Source organism: Gallinula chloropus (assembly GCF_964237585.1).
Source record: "Gallinula chloropus genome assembly, chromosome: 6".
Taxonomy (NCBI): domain Eukaryota; kingdom Metazoa; phylum Chordata; class Aves; order Gruiformes; family Rallidae; genus Gallinula; species Gallinula chloropus.
In genome coordinates, this window is record NC_140091.1 from 6,366,320 (window position 1) to 6,389,054 (window position 22,735).

The 22,735-nt window shown below is 40.0% G+C and overlaps 1 protein-coding gene across 1 annotated transcript; it reads right to left on the reverse strand.

Annotated features, from left to right (window-relative positions):
- Window positions 1-1,153: 1,153 nt before the first annotated feature.
- On the reverse strand, window positions 1,154-20,908 carry LOC311193558 (protein zyg-11 homolog B; the record flags this gene model as incomplete). The annotated part of the gene is made up of 14 exons (XM_084266415.1): window positions 1,154-1,950; window positions 4,441-4,538; window positions 5,138-5,190; window positions 5,284-5,481; window positions 6,104-6,151; window positions 6,260-6,421; window positions 7,067-7,117; window positions 7,197-7,296; window positions 7,922-7,986; window positions 8,164-8,340; window positions 9,255-9,395; window positions 11,931-12,685; window positions 15,029-15,194; window positions 20,846-20,908. The coding sequence occupies 14 exons, from the start codon at window positions 20,906-20,908 to the stop codon at window positions 1,760-1,762; spliced, it is 2,268 nt and encodes a 755-aa protein (XP_084122541.1). The 3' UTR covers window positions 1,154-1,759.
- Window positions 20,909-22,735: the final 1,827 nt, after the last annotated feature.

A 22,735-nucleotide genomic window follows, 5' to 3' on the forward strand; every position in this document is an offset into this window, starting at 1 on the left:
TAGCAATTGATTTATATTCATTCTATTAACACAAATTTGGACAAGTTCTGTGTTCCATTTCATGTAACAAAGTTTGTAGCATGAGTCCCATAGCAGACATGTCAGAAGGGATGGGGGGGTAAAGGCTCACAGGCTGTTTTGAATTATTTTAACCACCTTCATAATTCAAAGCCACAACCAGTTTTTTTCCTTCTGAATTAAGAAAAATGGCTATAGCCAGATACACACATGAAAATGAGGCTAGCCAAATTATACTGTCATACAAAAAGCAGTTACACCACATTGATTAAATTACTGGATCAGTACCTTTTGAAGTTGCTGAAATACACCGTAACTAGATTATTGAAGATTAGAGGTGATGTTTTTATCTGAAGGATGGGAGTTGGGAGAAGGAAGTTTAAAAATAGTGAAATATGGTCATCATGAAGAAGCCATCCCTGCTAGTATGCTACCAAACATAAGTTTTCATTTTAGAGTCAATTACCAATATATTTACAGAAGAATCTCTGCATATCAATCAGTTGCCATAAAAATATGGAGATTAACCAAACAAACACAACTAATACCTGAAACTAAACTGAATTTGAGTGGACATGCAGTTTGCTTCCATCACTTGTATGCTTGTGCAGTATGTTTCATTCAACACATCATTTGAAACCCATAGGTAACCAAGAAAGAAGTTGTTACAATTAGCATCTTTATGTAAAATTTCACACTCCACAGAACAATGCAATTGACACAGGGCTTACATAGAACATTGGGTGGTATTTTGTACTGTGATGACTTGGAAATATAATTCACTGCACAATATTGACAGAATATGTACAAAAAAAGAACAGAGCAATCGTTAAGTCTCTTATAAATAAGGTGACCAAATATCCTGGGCCTCCTATAAAGACATGCAATACCCCTTCATGATGAAGACAAGTCAGGATTTTGCTCTAATGAGCTTTCTCATTTCCATATCGATATTATAAAAACAAGAGAGATCACACAGAACCAAAAGTAGTCAGACAACACATCCCCTTCTTATTACCAGGTTTAAAACCTCAAGCTGAATTCATCCTTTTAGTCTTGTGTCTCTGTTTAATCCTGTTTCTATTGCTTTACTGTAGCAGGTTTCCCCTTTCCCTGATGCAATGCAGATCCCCACCTTACCAAGAGTAGGGAGGGCTCAGGAGGGCTCAACTACAAAACAACTTTGTTCTAGCAGGAAAGAAAACAAAAAGAACACAGCTTGTAGGCAAAAAGGAAGAGGAACTTAAAGACCCCATTTGTGTTTAGAAGGTTATGAGACAATGGACATTTTGGTCACCTTAATTACAAGTCTCATTGTAACCTGCATGCATGTACTTTTGCTTTGATCTGTAGAAGTGGTGAATCTCACAGCCACACACAAGTTCTATTCAAACACCAAACTGGTAAACAGTGTTAGGAACAGCAATCGTAGGGATGAAGTCTTTCTCTCTCCCAGAAGTCTTCTCTTCAGATGTGCATATTGCTCTGTACAAGTCCCATGTCTGTAGCCAGCAGTAACCCTGCAGGTGTGACCAGCTCAAGCAGTGACCCTTTACAAGTCGCGTACGCGGTTGCCATTAAAGTTGACGTTCACCGACAGTTACCAGACATGGTTCTGGGTACCACAATTACTGGCAAATCACTTTAATGGTGACCACTATATTACAAGTTACTCCAACTACACACACATCAGAAAGGATTATTACAGAGACAATACCTGACGCTCCTATACCTGCAGCTTTCAGTTTGGTTTGGTTTGTTGCTGTCTCCTACACGGCGGTGGCCTCCCGTGGCGCATGATGTGTTTTTCCAAACTATCTAGGATGGCAACAGCAATCCTTTGGACATGTGGATCAGTCTGGACGTTTTCCTTGATGTTGTATAAGTGCTGTAAACCACCTTCTTCGATTAGCATGCTGCAGTATCTGGCAGCTGGAATAAGATTTTAATAAGGGAATTAAAAAAAATTCTCTAGGCTAAGGGTAGCAGATACAGATACACTGATTCAAATGTACTTTCATCTCCTAGAACAAGCAGCATTTAGGACATTCCCTGAAGTGTTTTCAGAAGTGTATTTGTACTCCAACAAGTGACAACAGAGTTGTTTGGACAGGACTCTGACTGTAATCAGGTCTGTCTCCATGTCTGTTTTAATTGATTGGGAAGGGCCTTGTAATATGCACAGCATTCTGTCCCCAGCTCTACTCCCCTGTCTCTCCAAAGCCATTTTAAGTGCAGATATATAAATTTAAAGAAATGAGAATCAGCAGTACTACAGTGAATATTCAGGTAAAAATATGGCCTTTACCAAAAAAACCTCTGTATGAGACAGTTACCAAAAACTGGTATCAGATATACCACATCTTTTGTACAGGCTTGCAGAGTGAACAGGAACTAGTTCCTTCAGAAACAGTCTGACAAACACTATTGCTGGTGGCAGTATGAATGCCTTTTCTGGGATAAAATTATACTTTTCTTGCCACTTTCATTACTGATTTTAAAAAGTTGAACATGCTCCAGCTCCAGTGATGTTACGTGCAGGGACCAGGTGTAAAGAGAGCTGTATGTTTTATATGACATGCAAGCTTCAGAGGCTGTTACAGAAAGGTCAGGATGACTGCAATGCAGCCCACAGAGCATTACCTCAGATGTGCCCGATTTCACCATTCGTATCGGTGAGGCAACACCAGAGCTCTTTAAATGCTGACAATAAGCATTTCACAGGGATCACACTTACCACAATACTACTAACATTTTACTTAAGTTACCTCATCGGGGTGGATGGAATACAGAGAAACAACCAAAAGAGGAAAAAGAAAACACCCAAAACCTGAGAAAAAGAAATCCCATTAATTCCAGGCTACTCTTCACCCTCATCTGATAAAAGAGAGGCCAAAATAAAATGCATCTCTACTCCAGGACAAAAAGCCTTCTTGGTGCCAAGTACCAAAAGCTTAAGATTTTCTCCTAAACTAAATCTCTGTATTTCAGAGTTAGACAAATTTTCCCTCTGGGTAGGTGATCACATTTGCTACCAAACATTTGGTTTCTCTGCAACTTTGTCCATAAGCTTCTGGCACCAACCACCAACAGAACTATTCAGGAATGCTGTCCTGACCTCAGATCAGGAGTATGCATACAAGTATTTCCAGCCTTTCCATTCTACAGAGCAGTTACTCACTGTCAACACAAACCTCTGTGGCATGTTGAAAGCCCAGAGGTTAGGGCAGTACAAAAACAAACACTAAAAATAAATAGAATATGACAATATTAAGTTAACAGGGCTGAGGCACAAAGAGGGGGTAAAAGCTTGCTTTAATTTTATTAACACACAGTTACAGGGTATCAATCAAAAACTGTTATCCAGAGCCTGACTAGTAAAAACTTTGTCAGAACAGTCCTACTTCAACATAGGAGAAGTCCTCACAGATCTCTGGCCTGCATACCCTGGGAACAGTGTCTCATTACTGTGACAAGCTCTACAAAAACCCAGCACTCTGTGTGCAGTTATCTATTGTGCTGTGTTTATCACTTGGTCCGGAACACGTCTTCTCACTGCAGAGATAAGTGAGTTGTGGGACAGGGATAAATAAGCGTCATATACTGTTGTCAAGAACATTTTAAAAATGGCACTGGAAGTGCTTTTAGGACTTTAGAGGAAAGCTGCTTTATATCTGGTAGAAGTTAATGGCAATACACACATTCACATCATACAAATTTACATCCCAAAAAAAGGCATTAAGAGGCAGGGAGGTTTGTCCAGTCATACATTTAGGTATGCTCAGAGGATTTAATTCCTTTCCCATGCTCAGGGGATTTATTTCCTTTCCCAACACTTAAGCATTTCATCACATGCTCTCAAATCATTTTACATGTTGGTGTTCTCATTTTGCAGATGGGAAAGACAGATTAAGAAACTGACCTTCATGTCACAGCAAGTTATTGCTAAAAGGGGATTAGAGACACGGATTACCTAAAACTTCTGTTCTGATAGTGAGAGACAGCTACCTGCTACAATCTTGGTTTTTAATTAAAAAGTGTTGCCCATTTTTACTATTTCTGAATAATAACACCTGTGCAAGCCTAAAAAGTCATTAACTATAGAATCATCATAGAATGCATTAGGTTGGAAGGGACCTTTAAAGGTCATCTAGTCCAACCCCCTGCAGTGAGCAGGGACATCTTCACTAGACCACATGTCCACATTTTTAAATTAACACTGTGCATTTAACCGTAAAACTCTAGTACATAAAAAGGATATAAAAGAACTCTTCCTAGTCTCTTTTCCTGCCCTATTTAGTCAAAGCCTAAATGTAGTTTCTCCAGAGGATCAGGAATGAATACCCTAGCAATTCTTATTTTTCCCCACTTCATGCTAGAAAGAAATAAGAATTTTAAAGGTAGTTTTATCTTAATACGTACGATTTTTGCTGCAGACGTGCTGCATGGCCCACACTGCCCATAACTGGACACCAGGTGTCATGAAACAGCCAAGTAGAGGAAAAAATGGATTGAAAGACCTATTTAAAAAAAAAATGATTAGAAACTTGCTATTAGATATTATTACTTAAGAGGTCACATGTAGCCTACACATTTACCTACAGCTTTTGCTAGGGGAGACATAAAACTAGAGGTTTAGATGCAAACTTTTGATGTTAGACAATTATAAGCAAAAATTATATATAGTGGATACATGGTATGCTTTTACCATGGTGTGCAAATGCCTTGAAAACAGGTGTAAACAATGGAAATTACAAGGATTAGATAGGCAGTAGTTATCTAATTGTACTTTTTGGCCTCAAGATTCTTTATCTAGGACAGATAGTGCTAACCTAGTACTTGCCAACATAACCCTTACTGATTAATCTTCATGTCTAAATCTTTTAGATATTCAGCTGAATACATTTGAGAGAAAAGCAGACAGAACAACATTACATATTACTGTTACAGGAGTCCCTAACCTTCTTTGGTTACAGAAGGAAAATTAACATGCTGTATATTTTTGTGTATTTTTCCATTGGATAAAACCATGTCTAGCTAGTAGGCTCACTTTGCCTTGGGACCAGGTTTTAAATCTAGTTCAGTTTATTTTCCAAACTCCAATCAAGACAGTAGTTACCTGTAAGCCACCATCTCACATTCTGGGGTTGGCCAATTCAAAATGGCAGAATGCTGCAAAATACAGAACCAAGAACACTCACTGTTAAATACAAACACTGAAAAAAATATAACAGAGTATGATAAAATTCACCATCATTTCTGTACCAGCTGTTCAAGGAGAGACGTCCTCTGGCTGCGACTTAACGTCCAGGCCTGCTCCCCTCGAGATATCAAGTGAGCAATAATCCCTGCTGCAAAGTAGCTAACTTCCACCTCCACACTGTGCAATAATTTACTGATGTGGTCTATAAAGTCCTTCCACATTAACTCAGAATGGAGTTCTTTAACTTCAGCTATATTATTCTGGAAGGGAGGAGAAAAAGAAAAGAGAAAATATCAACAGAAAGAATAAGATAGGAGGGAGCTAAACATGTAAACTTGAACTAGGGTTTGTAAAGAGACATATATAAACACCAGGATGAGATCTTCATATATCCAGGTGACCAGCAAATGCCAAAATACTATTGGTTTTGAAAACTTCTCTAGTCTCATGCGGTAATAAAACAAACAGGTTCTCCCGTAAGTAATTTTAGGCCATTAGTGTGCAGATTACACTAAGGGCTGATTTTAACATTCTTAAACACAGTCAATTTCAGTAGACTACAGCAGTGCATGATTTTAAATTCCACTCCTTTTTGTATTTGGACTCATCTGAAGCCTTTTCTCACTGCCCTTTCTTGAAAGTTCTTTTAGTTTACTCTAACCACCAATTTCAATGTAACTAGTGCTTTTTGGAGAACTGGTGAAACAGTCCAAAACAATATCAATTGTGAATAATGAAGACTATAAAGACTAAGGAAGGGCATAAAAATATTAGACCAGGTTTCATATTAACATGAAGTAAATAAATACCAATTTTTTACAGTATATATTTGGGAGGGTGGGGGTGTTGGGAGGGTTGTTTGGGATTTGTTGTTCATCTCACCAGAAGTCCAAGAACTTTCTGTTGGATGGATGATTCAGATGGAAAAGACTGTGGAAAAAAAGAAAGAAACTGTAAATAACTATTTATACTTATTATTGAAACAATGTTAATTATAAATCTACATTGATAATTCACCACCAAACCCATACTCCTCACCTCTAAGACTCTCATGAAAAGTTCTAGCCCTTGATTTTCAATGAAGTGCCGACATGTTGTGGGAGATTCATCAGTGAGGTTCCAAAGTGCACTCAACGTGAACTTGAGGGTAGTATCTACAAGATTCTGGTTTGTTTTCTGTTTAACTATTTGTAGAAGTTGCTGGGAATAAACACAACACCACAACATCCCAGTTACGATTGTGTATCAAAAAAATGTATCAGCTCCTCTGCTTCATTCTGCACCAAATGAGGTCACACATAGCTGTCATTTATATGCAGAGTAAAGATCCACACATTTAGGGTCAAACCATACAAAATAAAACAGCTGCTGAACTTTTTGCCTCCCTTTGGAAGGTGGTTGCCTGCTAGAGGATTTCCTTTCTTCACCATAATTATATGTGTAGTATTAGGGATGGCACAAAGCCATCCACAGAACTCTGGACCCCACACGTAATTTACTTCAAATACTCTCTTTTTGAGCATCTTTCATGTTATAAAACAGATTTCAAATCCATTTATTTTTATATATTTATATATATAACCAAAGACTTATCTTGCTATTTACTTTGTATTAATAGCACCAAAATTTTCAACTTTGCCTTCTTTTCATCTATGCTAATATGTCTCATAGCCACTGCCTCTGATATCTTGTACAAATACTCCAGGCTTTTCCCTTCTAAAGAACTTTCAAATGAATACATGTTAATGTGTTCTTATAATTCTATCTACTATTTTATAGCTTTAGGAATACTGCTAGCATGAAACCCTGGAGAGGCTATTTTTGACTGTCAGGAAAGTGTCTTACCCTAACAATGAAGAGCTCTGCGCCAAGTTGAGCCGTTTGCTCTGTTGAAAGCTGTGAAGAAAACAAACCCATATCAACAATTTTTTAGACTTTAGAAATGTGCTATCATTTCAAAGCTTAAATTTCATACCTTTGCAGCAAGAATGGAAATTATGGCTACAGCCATCCTTTGCATGTTTTGATCTTCATGATTACACAGCCACTGCATGACGAGTTTGGCTGCTTCGAACCTGGAAGTTAAAAATAAATTTAATTTTCAAAAGTCACGTAAGTCTTAGCAGAATGAAGGTGTACAGACAACACATCAGACAGAAATGCATGCAAGACAAGAGGAATTGAAGAAGCATACCTAGTACACAAAAGAGAAAAGTAAAAATACACAGTGAAATTACAGGTATTGAGCAAGTCGCTGACAGCTTGGAGTTGTTTGCTTAGGGTCTCTTAATTCTAATTATACATCAAAGTACACAGGAGTGCTTCCAAAGGAGAATGAAAAATTTGGCACAATCTCCTGAAACATCAGGCCAACACACTTCAAAGCACTTGGGGAAAACGTTTAGAGTCTCTCTGAAAAAACAATCCCATAGTTGCCCAGAGAAATCCTGACTTCTATTACATGCAGTTAGTGATAAACCCATCCCAGTGTAGTAAAACACACCTGTACACCAAAAGATTTTTGTCAGGCCTATGTTAAATTGTGAATTACAAGCCCAAATAATATAGGACAGACAAATTCAGCACACTGGAATGACTTAAACCAGGCAAAACTGAGACCAGAAACAACTGAAGGAACAGATAACAAAGACAAATATTCTGCAGTGCTACAACTTGTTGTAACTGACATAAAAAACTTGCCTGTTAAATGGAACATCCTGAAGGATTCTGTCACTGCATAGTGAAAGAAGGCAATTCTTTTGCAGCTATGAGAAATGAAAAGGGAGTTATTTCATCAGACACATCCACATTTCAGAACACTTGCCTGTTATGAATCATTGAACATATTTAAAAGAAGTCCTGAGGTGTGGAGAAACTTTGTGCAAGACCCACAAAACAGGGAATCCTACAAAAAAAAAAAAAAAAGAAGCTTTGTCTTTTACCTGTTGATGATTGGGGAAGTGTTCCATGGCCTTCAGGAGCAAGTGAGTGACATTGGCCAGGAGCCGCACAGGCATGCCGGCTGCTAAATCTTGCTTGGTTAGGTTAAAGACACACGCACTTGCTGCTAACTGCACAGGCAAGTTCAGGGGGTGATTCCTCATCCCAATAACCACAAGCTGAAATGCAAGAGTTTTGCCCACGTTAGTTACAGGCTCCTGCACACACCCCAAGAGCAATCCACTGTTGCTTGAGGTCACGACAATGACTCACAGCCCCCAATTTCTGCCTCTCTCTTACTTAAGGGAAAAATCCATCTGGCATGATTTTAATTCTCAGGAAGAACATTTCCTTCTGCTCAGTGATTCAAAGCTGACAACTTCTATTTCTCCCAGTCATTTTGCACTGGTTGTGGCAGCCTCTCCAAGGAGATGCTGCATGGAGTGCAAGAGATTCCTAGAAAGATCCAAGCTTTGCTCTATACACTGGCACGAAAGAAAAATCACCAAACCCTTTCAGAGATGAATGGGGGAGGACAGAGTTTCTGCCAACGCCTAGAACATGTTTCTAAGGAAGCTGCAAATTTGAGCCCAATGTAGAACACTAATGATATTTATTCACTTGCTATCCTACTGGAAGGTGACCTGCAGAGTGAAATAGCACTGAACGCCTCCCTTTTTACTGCTTTGGAAGCATCAGCGGAAGGCACTGTGATACCTGGGGAGTGAGATTAGACAGACCTTTGGTTTGATCCAGTACACGTGTTCTAATGACAGAACTCAGCATCTAAAGAAAATTTCATATCAGATTCAAAATGGCATTAAATAAATTAGATGCTAATGAATTTAGATACTAATAAATTTACATACTGTATGTTAGTCCGGATCAATTTTACCTTACATAAACCACTACAGGGCATCTTCTACATCACTGTTATTTAAATAGATGTTACTTCTTAATTCAACATCAAAATCTTAAAGATCATAACAAAAAACCATAAAAGCTTATAAAGCAATTTATACCAGGGGTTTGGGGATGGGCTCAGTTTAAGGGACAGGGCATGAGACAACCATGAAAAGCTGTAGTATTTTACCTTTAAAATTTCAGGCTTTGTTTTTTCCATTACATGTGTCAGGCTGAATAAGTGAAAGAGTGCTTCTCTCACAAAAAAGGCCCGTTCGCTGTATCGCTTCAGCGCTTCCGAAATCTGAGTTTCATTTGCTTCTCCTGACACCTATGAGAAAAAGAAGTAATCTTTAGTTCATGATGTCATAGTTTTTCTTGGAAAGTGCAAATCTGTTTCAGAGGTGGTGATTTTTTTAGCCAAAGCCTTCAGTAAGCAAACAATTACTTTATCTGGCCCTATTAATGCAGAACCACATAATCTTCAAACATAAAAAGGATCCATACTGTAAGCCAAACTTAGGTTTCAGCCACGTCTTTAATCAGAACTGTATGAAACCACTAAGTAAAGTAGCACTTCATAACCAACAAAAGCTGCTTATGATGCACCAAATGCCTACAAGCACTCTTTGTGCTCTGTCACATGCAGCAGATAAACTGACAAAGATGGGATTTTGGCTGAAACTTTCTGGCTCTGGGTTCTAGATCTGGCAATAGAAAAAAAGAATTCCCATTCTTTGCCTACATCAAGATTCAGGTACAACTTACAGCAAACAACAGATTTTCTAGCACCATTTTCAAGAACCTTAAAACCAGACTTTAAAAATGTGTGAAAACCAAACAATGAGCTAACTTAGGTGAAGACTGCATTAGAAGCTGTAAGCTGTTGACTAACAAAAGCTTAAGTGCAGAATATTAAATCAGCAACTTGCTGCAAACTTTTCTGCTTCCCAATCTGCTGCATTGTCCTTTTAACTATACTTTATCTACTTTGTAAGTAACTGTAAGCTGTCTAACTGTTTGTTCCTCAGTCCTACTATTTAATGAATCATCACTGCAATCCCTGTTTTTTTAAAATTCTCAGGGAATCATGCAGAACTTGTTCTACTTAATGCTTCACATAAGGGAAAGCAAATGTTCCTCGACTGAAGCGTCACATTCTGTGCATCCTGTGCTGTACAGAGCCAAATTTTTCAAAACTTGCTAGATCAGGAATACATTACAGCCTTGAGAGAACTGATACTGTCTTAGATTTTGTTTTATATTCTCTACTGAATAGGACAGGGCAATCATATTTACTGACATGTGCTGCAGCCAGTTATAAACCATATGAAGAATTTCCACTTGGCTTCATGTTCTCAACTATACCATCTGCCTAGTGTTTGATCTTTCAAGGATTTTCTACAATCACATTTTACAGGACTGCTGTAAATATAGTAATACTTCAATTCTGCTGTCTCCATGAGTGCTGTGTCCCATTTCTTCTTTAGCAGTGTCTAGACTAAGCAGATGAATATTTCAGTATATTCACTAATGAATTGTCACACACCAAAAAAAAAAAACCCCTTAAAAAAAAATCAATGCCTACAGTGTCCTCTTACAATATACTGTGCCTTAACAAAAGAAATGCAAACTTCTTTTTGCTAACTACACTGCTACAAATCCATCATGATTTTCACATTACCAGAACTTTCCTCCTTCCTGCCTTTTCATAGCAAAGTCACTTCTATGAAGCACATATTCTAAAAAGCAGGGATTATATTGAAGCATTTTATACCAAACAGAAGATATAATTTACTGATGCTGTACACCATCACACCAAATAGGAACTTGCTTTCTTCAATGGTGCCTTTCAAAATTAATACACATTGCTATCAGCTGTGACAAAGTATGAGAGAGACTCAGCCATTAAAAACTGCCAAACTTTCCAGGGAGGGGAAAAGAGTTACAAAATTGTGTAGCTGTGCTACCTTACTTGCCTATAACAAGAGCACTCTTGCATTTTAAAACTGTGAACTCTTCCTCATATCCTCTACAGTTTCCATCGCCCTCATGGCACAGTAGAAAACAAAACTCAAGAATCAAAGAAAATACACCACAGACATGCCTAAAACTTCTCTTTTTCTTCTTTAATTCTGACCCCTTCATAGCAGGGACAGGATAAGCTCATTCTCCAGCATGTGCATGCATATTCTACAGAACAGGGAATGATGCCTTATTGCCTAGCACTAAAAAAAAATAAATATAAGTAAATGCACTTCAGCAAACATCATCTCATCCTGAAGGGCTAAGTAATTTAGGATTTATTCAAGCAGAGGAAGTTTTTCTTCCTTAGTAATAGCTTTTTACACATTCATCACCAAAAGACCTTTCAAGGTGGGTAAAAATATGGTAATAGGAAATAGAAGTGGTGATGGAGTACAATAAAATCTAATAACTGAGCTGCTTTTGTATCTGCTGAGTTAATCATGAACAGCTCAAAGCTTATGCAAATTGTACCTCCACCTCTACATACTGCTGCCTTATGCTAGATAGTGTGCTGGAATACAGAGAACATTATTCCAGTAAATAACTTCAGACTAGACAAAGTTCAGCTCTCAGATCCAATATGCTACATCAAGATCTAAGGCTCGCTGAAAAGGCACAGAAAATAGATGCTCCTTACAACAGTATTATAATAATTTAGCAGATCCTGTGCCAGAGTTCAGTAAGAATTTGACATAAAGTCTGTAATTACAGCTAACAGTTAAAAAAAAAAGAACCTACAGCCTCCTCCTGAAACACCCACATAGATTTGTTATAAATTATTAGTTCTATTTTTCTTGCACAATGTAATTTTTCAGTAAAATTAATTCTCCCACTTAACCTTTAGGTTTCCTTCTCCTGTCAGGAATTCTGAGTAGCCGGCATCAGTAGCTAGCAGTCCTACAAACTGCATTGTGGGCCGCTGCTGAATAAATGCTTCTACAGCTCTATCTGTAACATGTTTTCTTCCAGAAATGTCCAAAGACACGAGGTTAGGCAAGATATCTTTCTGTTCCAGTAAACGAAGTGCTATGTCTGATGTGAACTGTTTGTCATCTGAAATATCAAGGTGATTCAGGTATTTCAGTTCTCTTATGACATCCAGAATCTGGGTTGTGGTCATTTTCAAGCATTTCAGGTGGTGCATGGTCAAAGACTTGAGCCGGTCTTTGCAGGTGAGGAGTGCTGTTATGTCAGTGACAGAGGTGTTTGATATATCCAGACTTTCTAATCTAGGAAGTGAAGCAACATCTGCCAAGTCCTCATTGTAGAACAGAACATTGGTAATACTCAACGCACGAAGGCCAGACAACTGACTGAAGCACCTCTCATACGGGTCTTCCAAAGAAAGAGTTAGTGAGTTCAGCACAAGGCATTGCAGGTTTTGTTGGATCCATTTATTGCTGCCAAGTCCACTTATAATGTCTGTGATTGTTATATCTGCATTCACCCCAGTAGCATCGAGTTCTACCAGCTTGTGATGGCAGAATGCTTTCCTGAAAGCCACAGCAGAGATTTTCGCTTTCCGGATACAAGCTCGTTTCAGACGCATCTGGTTGCCTCGGAAGATGCCCACAGTTCCATCGTTCAGAAGCCCTGTTGGAAAAGAGCATCAAGTGTTGACAAAGAAAATAAATCCAAGTAGTTTGTCCTGGATCATTATGCCACGATTCCAAAATTTTATGTGAGATTCTACTTCTAAGATTATGAACTCCCTTTTGGAAAATGCCAGGTGTAGGAATAGGACAGCTAAATGAAGACATAGTATATACACATTACCTGCTTGGTTGAGAACGTGGAACATGCAACGAATAAAGTGTGGATAGGATTCACAAACATTCAGACTGCTGCCTGCATCTTCTGGATTTTTTTCACTGAACTGGCTAGAAAGAAATATTCTAAAAGCAGAATTTCAAAGTTTCGGAGAGTTAATTCTTCCTTGGCCGTGGTCAAAGTCCCTTTAACCTCAATATAGTACCAGCAATCAGTGGCCAGTTCTCATCTTGCTTTAAATCGATTGAATAATTTAGCATTTGATTGAATTCATAAGTAGGATCAATACACTAAACTAAGCTAATTAAGTTCTGTATATCCCTCACGAAGAGGGTAGGAGTGTTGCTCAGAAACAAGCTACATGTTTGAAAGAAACCTAAAAAGTGATTCAAAGAGGAGAAACGGGAGGACAAGGAAAGGGAGGGAAGGAGAGACAGCAATGAAAAAAGGAAATGCAACAATCTAATTTGACATTATGATCTTTTTGCTCTGCCTAATTAGTCTTCTCTTGCAGCACACGGGCAACACCCTAACTGAAATACATTTAGTTCCATGCACAGGATTATCAAAATGCATTGAAAACACCAAGATTTCTTATTGTATCTTATCAGCCAAAGGACTACTGCTTTATCAAAAGCAGTATGAGACAGCTATGGATACAAAGGCATTCACACAAAAGCAGCAGGAAGAACATGCCCTCCTGGTTTCACTATCAAAGGTGATAAATGCCAACGCTCCTGCTTTTTCTCTCCTATTGTGAAGCATATGTCACATAGGAAAGAAACTGAAAATTGAATATATTTGAATAAAACATTGCTGCCATTACAGTTTGGATTTAAGTCACAAGCTAATAATTGCCTCTGTGACAAAGTCAAATCAACACTAAGATTTGTAGACCTTTCTAAAGGGAAGATGGTTTAGGTATTTCTGACCAAGCAGTCTAAGCATTCCTTTTTGGCAGGGAAAACAAAAATATAGGGTGAAACATTGGTACACAGCAGGGGAAAAAAATTAATTATGATTTGAATAAAGTACTGCTAAATTACTTCTTAGTTTTTGCTTATCTTTGCATTCAAGGATCAAGTTAGGCTCTCTCCCTGGCCTACCTTAGCCACACCCTGTTTATCTGGCACGCAGTTTTTTCATCCTGCACTCTGACACAGTGTTTGTGATGTTTTGGTATCTGGGACTGCCTTCATCACTACTGGCACTGGTAATAAGTTTCTGGTAATTCAGTTTCCTTGAATCCAATTTCTTGGGACTACTCTAATTACTTACCAGAAAGTAATGTATGTTGAAGATTAAGAGGTTTTTTGGGGTTGCCTTTTTTAAAAAGGCCTATTCTTTCCATTGTATCTGACTAGAACAACTTGAGAAAACCAGAACACCAGTATTTGCACAATAAGACCAAATCAAATCTAAAACCTACGGGGTAGAGCACTTCATCTATTTAAAGTATTTTTTCTGGTAGCATGTCTCATCTCTAAAAAATCTCCAGGGCCTCCAGGAACGGTCTCCTGCCTCTTCTCTAGAGTTACCTACATATTGACTCTTCCCATCCTAAGAAGCTTTTATTAACACAACATTTTCCTTTGTCATGCTGAAAGGAAAGAAAGGAGAGGGCAGCCCTCTCCTCAAAGATGTGCTGACAGAGAACATGACAGGCCAGCTCCTACAAGGTAAGAACACCATGAAGCTGTTTCCACAGGTGTTTATACTGTTCTTGAAATTGACTCCTTTGCAGCAAATCATTCCACTTCAGCAAAAATGTCAACAGAGATGAGAAACTATTTTAATGAAAATCATAAAATTATTTCCTACTTTAATCACAAGGACACAGAGTAAAGAAAATTCAATTAATTGCTCTGTGGGAGATACTCAAATATTTGAACGCTCCTAGAAATACCAGAGTCAAATAAACATAATTATTTTTAATGGAAGTAAGATCTATTAAAGAATATTCAATTACAAGAATATTAAATTAAAATAATAAACCAAAGATAAAGGACTTTCTATTTAGAGCTATCAATATGGCAATGCAACATTCAGCTGAAGCTGTGGAAAAGCTCAAGTAGCAAACTTTGTCTATTAAGAGCTTAAGGAACACACTTTAAATAGCTGCCAGTAAAATATTTTCACTGATGACCCACAAATAATTGGCTTTACCATGAAACGCCATCGTCTGCAGCAACCGATCAGCCACTTCTTGAGGAAACATCCCTGGCTCCTGCAAGCACAGAGTTCCATCTTGCCTTTCCATGCAAAACTTCTCTAGGTTGGCAGTCAGGAAATTCAAACAGATATCAAGTAAAGAATAAGGAGAAGCTTCCTCCTGTCGTACACAGAACACAGTGAAACAAAGGCGGTTTAGTCATATCATTGTCTAAGAATCATCCATTCCTCTATAACATTGGGTTTAGGCAAATAATTCTTTTTTGTTGGCCTCATTCTCTGTGGAACAGGCAACTACTACAAAAGGAGACGTTCCCCCTCAGAGCCATGCAAAGGTCTATTAGGTTGCAATAAATGACTGGCCAAACTGTCTCCTCCTGCAGTCACTCCCAGAACCACATCTAGTCTGGTCCATTGTGCTTGAGCCCTGCTTGCGTTCATAGAGAGAGAAAAGCAACTGCTGATAAGATTTGAATTGATGAAGTATACAGGTAACTAATCAATCAAGATAACCTGAAAGAAGATTAAAATTTACTTCTTGATTTAAACCATTTATTTCAAACTTTCATTTAGATCAATCCACATTTGAAGTCTTACTACCAACCTCCAGGAGAGCATAGGTAAGTTTCATACATGGTTCAGAGCAATTTTTTTTATATACTAGAAAAGGCAGCTAGAGCTTCAGATCAAAAATAGAAACTCAAAAGGAACCATTATATTGCTGTACAAAATTTGTACTTGAAGTAACTACTATTACAGTATTACTTCTGATTATAGATACCTATAAGCACCTGGAAATTCTAATAAACCCTGGGTGCACAGGACAAGGCAGAATGTAAACTTGAACTTTTCCTCCAGAGTTGGAAATTCTGCATTGATACATGAAATCTCAAAGGTTGGTGGTGTTGGGAGTTTTTAATTCAATGTCTAATAATAGCCTACTGTTTTCAGTCACAGAGATTAATCAACATAAAGAATGACTCGCAGCACTGTGAATCATCCCCAGCGCTACACAAAAGAAGGCCAAGTGACTGGTACATACTCCCCCAGACAATTTTGAAAATAACAGCATCAACTGTTGCCAGATCTCATCTGTGGGAAAAATTGTAGCTTGCCTTTTATACTGAAAGTTCTGGATAATTTCACCTTTCTTTCCCAGCTCATTTAAGTTCTCTTCTGTTGCTTCATTTGCCTAATGCGCTCGTCACAGAAGTACAGAAATATAAAAACGAAAATGACAGAAATATGTCTTATAAAGTGAGGTACATATATTTGAAGACTGGGAGGCACCACATTAGGGCAGAGAGTGGAATGGAGCTTATCTTTAATGAATCACATATTGACAACAATAAGAGACTGCATTTTAACAGCTCCTGAAGGCTTAAGTACAGGTTTGGCAACTAGAAACTCCAATTTATTCAAATACAAGCTCCTTCTGCAGCTTTTGACATGCAACTTCCAACTCCTTTGACTTGATTTCAACAAGTGTTTAATTTAATTTTGTTTTAAAGCTTTATTATTACATTTTATTGTTGAAGAAACAGGAGTTATTCTGTGACAAGGCTTGGTCTCATCATCAGAAAACAGCAACTTTGGCTGCCTCCCATCTCAAGCTGCTATGAAAAGGCAGGACAGAATTTGGAACTGTTAACATCTTTTGTTTCTTTATAATGTTCAACAATGCCTGAAATACTTCTAAAGAGAAAAAAACCCAACTGATTATTTTAAAATAGTACATTTTTTGAAGAGGAACATTTTATTTTTAACCTGAAATTGATTCACACAGACAGGACTTATATGACAGCTGCTGATTCAAACAAAAGAGCAGGATCTTTACTCAAAGGCATAGGAAAAGTTATTCCCACTGAAGCAAAGCCATCCTCATCTCCCATTTGATCTTGTGTTTCTAATTTCATCCTTAAAAATGACAAAACCAGAATACTGGCTGTCTTCGTTCCCTCTGGCACTGTTCCATAGTTTCTGCCAGAAAAGCTAAAACACTTTTATATACCAGTGAGCGAACTCCGATGAGAATTTTTAGCCCTGCAGATAGGCTGTTAAGCATATGACTCAGAAAACTATTTTTTCAACCAGTACCTCTGACTGGCCAGTCTATAATTTGGAGATATTGTTTTAATTTTCATAGAAAGTAGTAACTTTAGAAGTCCATACACAACACCTCTATACAATACAAGAAATGAAATCCACAAGCAGGGATCAGTAACACTTGTGAACCACACAGTGTTGTTTTTATTAACTCAGCTGCAAAAAGGCTGAGGACATACTCCTAACAATGGCTCCTGAGGTAACCTGGGCAGATGGGTGAAACATTTTTATCTATATCTAATAAAGTCCCTTGACAAGCATCATAAAAATGATCCTAGACTGTCTGCTACTGAAACAGAGCAACTTGAACGCAACCTGTAAACTTTTTATGAGAGCCAGAGGCATTCCTTTTCTCAACTTTTCTTTTCTTAAAGAGAATATTGCCCACTTAAAGACCTCACAGTAAAAGGCTTCAGTTGTAGTTAAGCTCTTACAAGGTTAGGATTTCTCTAGCTGTGTTTGTAAATGTCACCTCCAAAACAAACCTGGCATTTGTTTCCAGCTCATTTCCCTTTCTGGTTCTAACAGTCTAATGGGACCCTGTCAATGTGCACCAACCATACCACAGGATTTTATTTTCAGTTCATAAAGATCGTTCAGCAGTATTTGAGTAGAACTTTTATTATGTGTAGTTGACTTCATAACCATCTTAACTATCTGATACTTCCATGTAACCTCACAGTCTCTTTCATTCTCCCAAACTGAGAGTGGCCAGAAAATAAATTCCCTGAACCACAGAATCATGCATTACATGATGCAAATCTGAGTGTCTTCATTAGCTAAAACTTGTAAAACTAATGTGACACACATCCAAAACCACCCAGTTTATGGAATAGCATAAAAAGTAGAATAATTCCAGTTATATGGTCTCTTAAAGGCTTATTTCAACTATTTTTTTTTTTAATGTAACTGTATTGGTGCTTAATATAACCAAAGCAAACAAACAAGCAAAAGTGTTGGGGAGGGGTGAGAGGTGTTGGGGGGTAAGCTGCACAGCTACTGGCATCTAACAGTAATCCAATACACCAGTGGACTGAAATGCAATACCTACTTCAACCTGGTGTTACCCAGTTCAGCTTATGCCTCAAACAACTGTAAAGGTTCCCATGAAGAACACTATCCTCCACATTTGCTTTTTAAAACTCCTTAAAATCAACTTTAAGTATTGCTGGAATAGATTTACCCTGTGTTTCAAAGGACAATTAACAAGAAAAAAAAAAAAAACCAACGAGTTTATGGGGACATCTTAAAGTATCTGTAATGAGACTCTTAAACCTGACATTGTGCCTAGATTAACTGGCTGAGTGTAACAAAAAATCCTGTTCCTTTGGGGAAGCATCACCACACAAGCCACCAGCTTAAACCTGTCTCTTTTTTTGTTATTGCTGTGTAACTGATGTTTTCCATCAGTAGTTCTGCTCTAGCTTTGCACAAAATCTAATTTCTGCTGCTGCATGGGTCTCCTGTGCTACAGGTGTTGTGATTCTACCAACTCCAACCCAAAAGATTCAGTGCCGTCTGGTTTTGCATCTCAAACTGAAGTCAAACTCTTCTTCCCACAGGTAGTTTTGGCAGGGCTTTCCCCCACCTTCCCCTCCATAAACCACTAGAAAACATTGGAAGACAAATACCAATCTCAGCTCTAATAGAACCACTTCTATGATGTGCTCTCCAAATTTTATACCCAATTGCAGGCTTGGTATGACAGACCCCCATGTATAAGGTCTCTACTTGGTCCATCTGCTTTCCTGCCTCCTTGCAGCCTCCAACAAGGAGATGGGGTAAAGGATTCTGCAAATCATGGCAGTTATTTCTCTTGGAACATTAGCAGGAAAATAAGAGGCAGTTTAGAGCGTTAATCTTCCATCTTAGACATATCGTGTTTCTCACTATTTTCCACCACTCCACAGCCCCAAGACTTTATGTTCTTAGAAAGGACAATCTTAGAACGATCACATAATAGCAACTCAAGTAACAGTCCTCAAAATTCTTCTAGGCACCAGTGAACAAAAGGCAGTGAAAAATAAGCAGTCCTGTGATTTGTCTTTTGAATAAAGCTTTCTGATTATCCTACTTAAATTTAATGGAATAAACCAGATGTAGGCATTTTGTTAACCAAACTCAAGGAAGGATTATGCTCAAAACTCAAACTTAACATGAGCTTTTGGCACAGCAAGTGGGAACATACTGATTAAAGTTGCTAGTGATACAAAGTTGGCAGACATCATCATGAGAGGTCTAAAATTAAATCATCCTACATTAAAACTTCATAGTAAGGCCATGTAATTCAAGATTAATATCAAAACCATCAAATACGAATTTATCAATTAGAAATGACTGGAAAGAACCTGTATGGTTTGCTTAACCACAAGAAAACTATACAAGGCAGACAAAGAAGTTATCGGGAGAAGCATCGAGCAAAAATAAGGAAGTGTTATATAATTTTCAAGACAAGATGAGATCTCATGAGGCTATTTATGTTAAGAAATACCAGCACCATTTCAGTTTGAACATAACAGCTAGAATGCTCCTGGGGGAGTGGGTAGGGAAAAAGCATGTTGGGAATAGAAAACAAATCCAGCTTTTCTTAGCCAGGCAGACCAAAAGGTGAGAGATATGAACGCTGTCTATAAATACAGCACAGTGAACAAAACCTATGGAAGAAGAAAAAAGTTAAGGTGAAGCACAGCACCAGCACAGCAACAAAGGCCCATAGAAATCCACAGATTAAGATTTTTTTTTTTTTTGCCATGAATTTAAAGGTCAGTATATAGCTCCAAAATAACAAAAAAGTTCTACTTTAGCCACTGAATAGAACAGCAGGCACAAAAGGGATCTACTTTTAAAGTAAACATCAAAACCTTTTTATTGGAAGACTAAATTAATTTATGCTTTTAATAACAAGGGATGAGACCAGATAAGCCAGGAAGGTCCTGCTAGTCCTTTAAAAGCAAACATGCACACTCATCTCTGAGGAGCAATCAAAACAGCACCCATATGTTCTGCTCCGAGGCCTGTCCCTAACAGAGAGAAAGGCTGTTTCCAGCCACCAGCTCCGGGCTGCAGTAGCACCCTACTACACGTTACACACAGCAGCAAGGCCCGCGTACCCCGTGCTTTCGGTGGCACGGCCTTTTCCAGGCAGCCTCTGGACAAAGGAAGCCCCAGTGGGAAAAGCGTTGTTAGAGGGTTGGACTGCACCCAGACAGAGCTGGGGGAGGCATGAGCCAGAGGCGGCTGTCCTGACCTGTCCTGTCCTTCATGCCGGCCGGCTGAGGAGCTCTACCCGCCGGGATGACCCCCGCTCCCGTGTGGCGGCAAGCCAGCCGCAGCCGCTGGTCCTCGGCCCCACAAGGTGCTGCGAGAAGACCCGGTCAGCGGCCGGGCCGGGCCGGCCATCACCCTCGCGCTGCTGTAAAGATGCCGGAGCGCACTGGGCAAGGTTGCCGCTGCCCCTCCGCATCGCGCCGGGCTTCGGCCTCCCCTTCTGCCGGATGCCGATAGCCCTTTTATATAACCGGGAGGGCGGCAGCCGCAGCGGTTACACAACAGCAAGGGGAGCGAGGGTTGCTGGCCCGGCTCGGGGGTACATGAGGGGAAGCGGCGGCCGCAGCCCCACCGGGTCGCTCTTGGCTCTGGTCGCTCCGCGGCGGGAGGTGTGTGTGGGGGGGTAACGCGTGCCCCGGGGCCCGCCTCGCACCTCACCTGCCCGGGTGCACAGCAGCCCTCACCTCCCGCCTGACAGAGCGGGACTCGCGGCGCCGCCATAGCGGGCCCTTTCCCCGGCGCGGCGGCTCGCCTCAGCTGAGCTCCCCTCCGCCGGACTCTGTCACCCTGCGGCGGGAGGAAGGCAGCCAGGCTGCCAGCCTGCCCTTACCGGCGCCACGGTGACCCCCCCCCAGTCCCCTCAGCCCGGCGCTGCCCGCGGCGCTCACTCACCATCGCGGCGCTGGGTGCCGGCGGCGAGTGCCCAGCCAGCCGGGTCCCGGAGCGTCGCTCCTTTTTTTTTGCCTTCCCCCCGTTTTTTAACACCTCCCCGACCTGGAAGTGAATCTGACTCAGCCGGCCGGGAAGCGACGCCGAGCCCGCCTCCCTTAAAGGGGCCGCGCCAGGCAGACGCTGCCAGGTTTAAGGATGAAGAGCCCCAGGTGTCCGCAGAAGGGCTTATTACTCAGTGAGGTGCATTGCGGTGTTACGGTGTGCCTGAGACTCTCCCTGGCGTCGAGTTGCTTTCGTTTCACAGCAAGGGTGAAGCAACACCGAAGCACCAGTGAGTCTGTCCCAGCAGAGGTTGCTGAGGGCTGAAGCTGTTTCATCGCAGTCCCTTGACTTTGGGTAACCTCTCTCAACCAGGAGTCCAAACTCATCTTATACTTGTTGCTCACTGATTAACCCCTGTAATTTAAATGTTTCCCGTCCAAACTGGTTTCTTCTGGGAATATGAATAATAATCTCCAGTAGGATAGGTTTTGCCACCTGCTTCCAGCTTGGAGAGGAACTTTGTCATAAGCTTTTACACTAAACAATTTCAGATTTCAGGTGTAGTAGTAGTGATGAAAACCTGTCTCCCAATACTGTATTGTTGGTAAAGAGAACACAGGTGGGTTTTTTTTTATTTTGGGATATAAAGAGTGACACAATTACCCTGTCCCAGTAAAATGAAATTCTCAAGAATTAAATGCATTCAGGAATTGCTGATTTTATGTACAGCAGCTTTAGACAGAAACAGCAAAACACATAAATATTAAGGAACAATTGCTAAAATTAGTTACATTTCTGTCATCAGAAGATGACAAAATTCTGCCTGTTGAAGGACACAATTTTGCCTGTTGAAGGACTCCATAGCAAAGGTCAGTGGTAGCCCCAGTTCTTTAGATTAGATTGCTGGTGTAGGGAAAACAAATTACGTGCTCAGGATCTGACAAGAACAGAACCAAAAGTCTTCATGTTCTAAATTTAATGACTTACAAATCTAAGATGCTTAGAATAATTTATGTAATTATGGACAGAGAAACTAGGGAGGGGCTAGTACTGTTGTTCTTAATCCTTTACATGTTTCTTCCACCTCCTCGTGTCTTTTGGAGCTTCCAGACTGTTCTTTCCATACCTACTGACAAATTCACTCCAACCTCAGTATCACCAGATGTCTTTGCCTTTACCTCCTTTTCCTCATTCCGTCCAGATTCATGACTGGAACTATCTTCCTTCCTCCTGCCTGGGCTCAGACAGTGAAAACTTCCATGCGACAGACTGATGCCCTGCTCTCAGCGTCCACTCCCCACCGTGCTGAAGAGCCTGTGGCCGCAGGGGAGGCCTCGCCACGCCACTTCGCTCCTAGTATGGAGAGAGGCCGCATGGTTGCGTCAGCACCTACTCAAAACATCGGCATCAGAAGCTCCAAAGGCACAAGACCAGCAAGACCAGGCTCCTCCGGGATTTAAGCCAACAAACCCGAAGAGTTTCTATGGACCCCACGTAAAGGGGGATGGTTTTCAGAGCTGGATTTTCAGAGGAACCCTATGGCTGGTACAAAAGCAGTTCACCTTCCACAAGCCTTCTCCAGAACTGAGACCTTCTCGGGTAGCAGTCAGCATG